Raw genomic sequence first — 6,333 nt, 5'->3', positions numbered from 1 at the left:
TGGAATTTGGTGTGTTGTTACTGGAATACTTCAGGCTGACTTAAGGTACCAAAAGAATTTCAGCACAGAAATTTTATTTTCAAAAAGTGAGTTGAAAACTTGTTTCTATGCTGAAAAACACTACTACCACAAGTCTGACAAGTGGGAGTTTTCAGTTTGTAACTCTGGATTTAATTCTACTGTCATTTTTTATTTGCAGTTCACCTTTAAGAGGTGAATTTCACTTTAGTTGATGTAAGGTAAGAAAAAAGGACCATATCTAGGATAAAAGTGAAAAAGAAAAAAAAAAGTGCGAAAATAATTTTGTTTTGTTTTAACATTCTTATATTTAAAGAAAAAAAAAAAAAAAAAAAAAAACACACATCCTATATATGATACACAGGATATATTATAAGTCATCTATATTTTTGGAATTATCTTATTTAAAAAGGAGTAGCATTACCTGATGTGTTGTTTTATTCAAGAATTCTTTATGAGATTTTACCCTTCTTATTTCTGTATAGTAGTAGGTCTGTGCATGCTCATAAAAAGCATTCTCTAATCTGTAAGAGAGAATTGCTCATCACTTTTTAAGCAAATAAAGAAGTTCTTTCAGTATATATAGGATCTAAAGTACTTTAAATTAGGCTATTTTTAACACTATTCCTTCTACTATCATTGTAAGCGGGCAAACAAAAAAAAAACACAACAACCCCAAAACATAAAAACTTAAGTTACTGGTACCAATACAGGTACCGATTTAGGAAAGCACTAAATTAAAAGTTCTTGTGATATTTGTTTTAACCTACATTATCTGCCTAGAATATTTTTGAGACAAGGTGGGTGAGGTAATATCTTTTATTGGACCAACATCTGTTGGTGAGAGAGACTTGCTTTTGAGCTACACAGAGCTCTTCAGATTGGGAAAGGTACTCAGGCTTGGTTTACACCAAAGAGTTTATGTCAACCTAATTATGTCAGTGTCTACACTAGAATGCTGTTGCTGACGAAGTAAGTGGCCTGTTACACCGACATAATAACCCTACCTCCACGAGAGACTTAAGTTGGTGTAGTTAGGGCATCACAGTGTCTGTTTAGACACTGTTACTGACATCAGCAGTTGGCTAACATTCTTGTCAGTTTCATGGCTGCTTCTGGCTCAGAGCAGAAGCAGGGGGCTCACAGCTGAAGCCATGAAACTGACAAGAATGTCAATTTCAGTGCTGGTACTCTGCCTGCTGTGAAACTGAGCCCAGGCTGGGCTCACAACTCCGGCTGTCATCCCGGGTGGGTTGGGGGCTCCTGCTGTGAGCCCCGCACAGCTGTTAGTGCCCCACTTCAGTCAGTGCAAGTGCTCCTGGCCAACTACAGCCAATTGACTTATTGCAATGGTTGTAGGTCGACCTAAATTAGTTAACCAGCATTTTTCACTTACCAGCATCCCCTGTTCCCTCAACATGCCAGATAAAACAGCTTGTACTGTAGTTGGCATATACAGAAAAAGAATGAAGACACCTAATGAAGGCAGACAAGGAAAAAAAGCAAACACTTGCCTAGCAGTAGCTTCAATCTCCCTTAACCAATAGGGCTAGATGTACTATACAAGTGTGTAAAAAGACCAAGAGTGAAGCAAAGGCAGTCTTTGGGTTTCCTGACACTATCTCCCAGAAGTCTATTTAGTAGCAGGTTTTATGGCCTACTTAGAGGGAAGGTGCCAATCATAACATGACCTTATGGAAAAAGGACAAAGGTTAAAAAAAACTTATTGGATTAATCAGGACTCAGCATGATGTGGAGTGTTTCAACGATGGAATAAAATATGAATAATGTAAGTTTACAATTGCTCTACAGCTGATGTACAGGAGAGTTGATATCTACATATCATATGTCCCTTAATAGACTGGAAAAAAGGCACTGTAGGAAGAGACTTTTACCAATTCACTTACCTTATAATGTAACCAACCAGATGATCAGTGTGTGGCAGCACAAACAAGGATTTTCCAGAGAGGTCACAAGCATTACATAAAGCTGCTGCTCTTTCTGAAGCAATAACATCTTCCCCTAATGAAATCAAAAAAGAGCATGCAAACAAGCATCAATTGGCAGAGCAGTGTCAAATTGCACTCTTCTCAAAGCTTGACTATCACAAGCTATGGAACAGGTGATATACCTAAAAAGATAGACTGTCTCTCAGGTCATCTGAAACACTGAGGCTTTGATTAGCAAAATATCATTGTGGCTGAATAACCCCCAGAAGACCTGAGGAACAAGCAGGGTATCACAAAGCACTTTATAGATGAATTTATGGTACTAGTCATGTGATTTAAAAAAATCCAAAAAAACAACCACTGAGAGAAAAAACTCACACTTCTGTAGCTCTGCACCAGTGACTTTTAGAGATGTAACAAGTAAAAACAAACAAGCTCCTTCTTCCATGATTTCATGTAGTTACAGCTTGGGATAGATTGATTTAGGATGTAACCCCTTCAAATTTCTTTCCTGAATGACTGACATTCAGTCAGACAGTGACGAATTTATCCCTTGCCGAAGTTCGGAAAGGGGGGTAAAAAATGTACTGTGTACACTTCATAACAAACACCTCTCACCCCCATTCAAAATGGGGCTCTCATAACAGTTTGATTGGGCAGAAATAAGTATTGAGAATGGTAAAATGCATGGGCTTAATGAAGAGCCTTAAGCCTTGTGTCTGTTCCAATCCGACATTTTAATAAGGAAATATTCATAATGACAATTGAATATTCTTACACTAAAATGCTTATGCAGTTACCAAATGCTTCAGTGCAGCTTTTAAATCAGCTGTAATTACAGTTTATTTTTAATTGATCTCAGGTAAGCATTAAGTGACAACTGCTTTGTAGGATAGGTTACAGTCATATTTGCAATAGGCTTGATACACAGTATCAGAAGCTGGACATAAAAAAAAAAAAATCATAGTTCTGAGGAACTGAAATTGGTTAAAAAAGGTAATGAAAAAGCACCTGGACTTTAGGGCCAATTTTTCAGAGCAAATTTTCCATTGTGTATGTGTATGTAGTGGCAAGTGAATTTTTGTGCACACAAATCGTGCATGAGAACTGCACGCAAAGTGCACAAAATGATGACCAGGGTAAAGTCCCTTTGAAAATGTGGTCCTCATATTTGCATACACTGCAGTTTGATTAGCCTTTTAGTACCTGGAGGTAAGGGTGTTTTCTTTTGAATCAAAACCACAGCAACTTTTGTGTTTCTTCCCTGCAAACTTTGTCTGAAATAGAAGAGTTGCAATGACAAGCTCATATTTCATGTTTATACGACTTTCAGTCTACTTTTAAAGTCATTAAAAAGGCACATGCACCATCCACGACATACATATTCTCTCTCCTTTTCTCAGATCGATTGTAACAACGGCATTTTTAATCTCACTGATTTTAGAAAACAGGAAGTAAAGGTGGCTCCCAAGCAACTTTGCCAATTTACATTCTAAAATAAGACATCTTTAAATCCTCTTAAATATATATCGAATATTCAAAACAAAATTTCAATAATAATTAATCTATAAAGAGCCCCATCAACCCAACACAAACTTATATTTTTTAAAACAAAAAATAAGATGAAACTGCTTTACGGTACATACAAAGACTTTGCAACCTACACTTAATACAAATACAAGTTAATACTTATAACCCAACTGAAACAACTGTACCTGACAATTTCAACTCTGGTAGCACATTCTGACTGTTTTTCTTTCCACTGTTGCTCATCCCAGTCCAGTTCATAGAACACCACAACAAGAGCTGGCACCAGATTCAGATGTTTATTCATCCAGCCAGTCTTCAATATCCCTTTTGGAATGTACCACTCATAGGATGTTCTCTGAAAATATTAATTTAACTTATTAAAACAAGCTACCAACCCTGTTTATTTTTGCTGTGGTACGTGCATGGGGAATTCCATGTGTCCATGATCAGTCCTGAGGACTTGATCTTTCCTCTATCAATCTTGCTCTCAAGTGTCTGCTTCCTAATGGAGAAGGTGTGGTAGGATTTTTTTTTTTTAAACCATCACACCCCATTGTTGGCTCAAGAGCCAGATGTATGCCACTGAAACATCATCAAAAATAGATTTACGTGGGGGGGGGGGGGGGAAGTGTCGGAAGGAGAGATTCTGACACTAAAGAAAAGTCAACTTCAGGAAATATAAAATACTTTGAACTTACATAGTACCTGTCATGCAAAGATCACAACATGCTTTATAGAGTTAAGTAAGTATTACCCCCATTTTACAGAGAGGGAAACTGACAAAGACGCAAGTTTCTTGTCCTAAATCACAATTAAAAGCAAAATTAGGGAATAGAATCCAGGTTTCTTTATTTCCAACTCTCCACTGTAATAAGTAATCACTGGACTATGTTGCTTATCAAGTGTCACACTAGTTGATATGTCTCAGTTTCACTGCAGAGATTCAGGTACACCACACATACTGTATTTTACTCTGTCTCACCCAAACAGCTGCTTTAAAAATTTTCCAGAACATCTAAAAATTGAATATTTGAAATGAAAAGTGTCCAAATTATTGATGTAAGACTGATAGTGCTCCCTTAGCATGATTTCCAGATTTCAATTAACTTTCTAATAGCTAATTTATTCTGACTGAAGATTTACACAGAATAATCACAAACAGCAAACACTTTACAGTACATCATTTTATAGTTTGCATAATACGTTAAATGTATTTTAGGTCTTTATAAGAAAACCCCAAGACTATATACCTTTGTTCTGCATTTGGGATACTCATGGTCACCAGGAAGAACTTTGAAAGAAATTGGTACTCGGTCAGCTCTCCTGTTTGCACAAAAGGCATCCCAAACCGCACGATGAACAGCATTATATACTACATCCAAGCCAGTGAGGGTTACAAAGGCCATAGGCCGACAACATAGTTCCACAGGGAAGTCCCATTGTGTTGGGCTCATCTTGAAGTTTTACAGAATGCCTGAAAAACAAAAATACCCCATATCTCAAATCCCTTTTCAAACATGCAATTTCTGATTAGATACAAAAGATATCTCATTAAGAAAAATGCATTAAACTAGTCTTTTTACTTAAGACGCAAGTTAAATACAGTCTGCTCATGCAACTTAAAATGCAAGGAACACAAACAATTTTAAGATGCAGGAATTTTTTAAAAAAAACTCCGATAAGAATCAGTCAATAATGTTTTTTGGAGGGTGGGAAGAACCAGAAAATGGGGGGGGGGGGGAATCATTGCATCTCAGGCAAGATCAAACTTTTCTGTTTTTATTCATATTGCTCAGACACTGGCACTATTAGCAAAGTTGTGAGCCAAAGGGCCACTGGAAGTTGAGGAGGCAGGTTAGGGGCTGGCCTGAGAACTCGGATGGTCCCAATCCTGCAGTTGGATCTGCATAAACAAACCTATGAGCTTGCAGAGCCCAGGTTCTACTCAGGCAGAGTCAATTGCAGGCTAGGGCTTATATCTGTTATCACTATAAGAAGCAGCCTGCTTAAATAAGGTTTGCATCGGCCAGGTACTGTATATAGCAACAAGCATGTTCTTCCTCACCGTGGCATTGTCATTTTTAGCACCAACCTCATGTATGATGCAGTACACTATACAAAGATGGTCCCTCCTCTGAAAAGCATGATGTCTATAGACATGGTGCACTGAGAAAAACAGAGGTGGAACAACAGTGCGGACTGTTGTTTAATTTATAACATTACATTGAGGAGTCATTTCTGTTTTCACTAAAGGAAAAGTATGTTTTTGTCAGTGCAGCTTGACCACAGACATAGCCCAACCTGCCAGTAACGGACATAGGCGGGCGGGGGGGGGGGGGGACAAAGGGTTTCTTTAACCCTATGTGCCAAAAGCGCAGAGAGCAAGTGATGAGCAGGATGACCAGGAGCAGCTCCCGGCAGGAGAGTCACCCAGTGCTAACCCGCCAGGCTCAGCCCCTACAGCAAGTCCCCCGCCCCCCCACACAGCACGGCCAGCCCTGCACCGCCTCTGACCCACCGCCAGCGCCCGACCCGCGGCAACCCGCCTTCCGCACCCGGCCGCGGACCTTTCCCCGCCGCACGGGGCAGCCACACAGTAAACAGCCGCGGGGCGGCCAGCAGCAGCTCCGACCTACCACCTCCAGGAAGTGAGCTCTCCGCGGGCCCCTACCCACCGGCGCCGCCCGCAAGCTGCCACTGGGCAGCAACAGAGATGGAGAATCGCCTCCGGAAGCCAGAGCAAGGGGATAAGAGTGACAGTACATTCCACCAATCAGCGTTGCCTGCTCAACGACAAAGTCAACCATTGGGTCTCGAGAATCGTCGTAGGAACCAA

At 39.9% G+C, this 6,333-nt stretch overlaps 1 protein-coding gene across 1 annotated transcript in view; it reads right to left on the bottom strand.

Moving 5' to 3' along the window:
• Positions 1-6,154, bottom strand: part of TRAPPC11 (trafficking protein particle complex 11) — a 38,614-nt gene extending 32,460 nt beyond the window's left edge. The window contains exons 1-6 of the mRNA XM_026647985.2: positions 6,065-6,154; positions 4,748-4,971; positions 3,683-3,852; positions 3,174-3,244; positions 1,926-2,040; positions 443-542 (exon numbers count right to left, since the gene is read on the bottom strand). Of these exons, the coding sequence (XP_026503770.1) occupies positions 443-542; positions 1,926-2,040; positions 3,174-3,244; positions 3,683-3,852; positions 4,748-4,951 (660 nt within the window). The 5' untranslated portion in view covers positions 4,952-4,971; positions 6,065-6,154. The remainder of the gene's footprint in view (positions 1-442; positions 543-1,925; positions 2,041-3,173; positions 3,245-3,682; positions 3,853-4,747; positions 4,972-6,064) is intronic.
• Positions 6,155-6,333: the final 179 nt, after the last annotated feature.

This window comes from Terrapene carolina, unplaced genomic scaffold, assembly GCF_002925995.2.
Source record: "Terrapene carolina triunguis isolate 2854851 unplaced genomic scaffold, T_m_triunguis-2.0 Scaffold66, whole genome shotgun sequence".
Lineage (NCBI taxonomy): Eukaryota > Metazoa > Chordata > Testudines > Emydidae > Terrapene > Terrapene triunguis.
The sequence above is the reverse complement of the archived record's forward strand: the minus strand, read 5'-3'. Positions and strand labels throughout refer to the sequence as shown.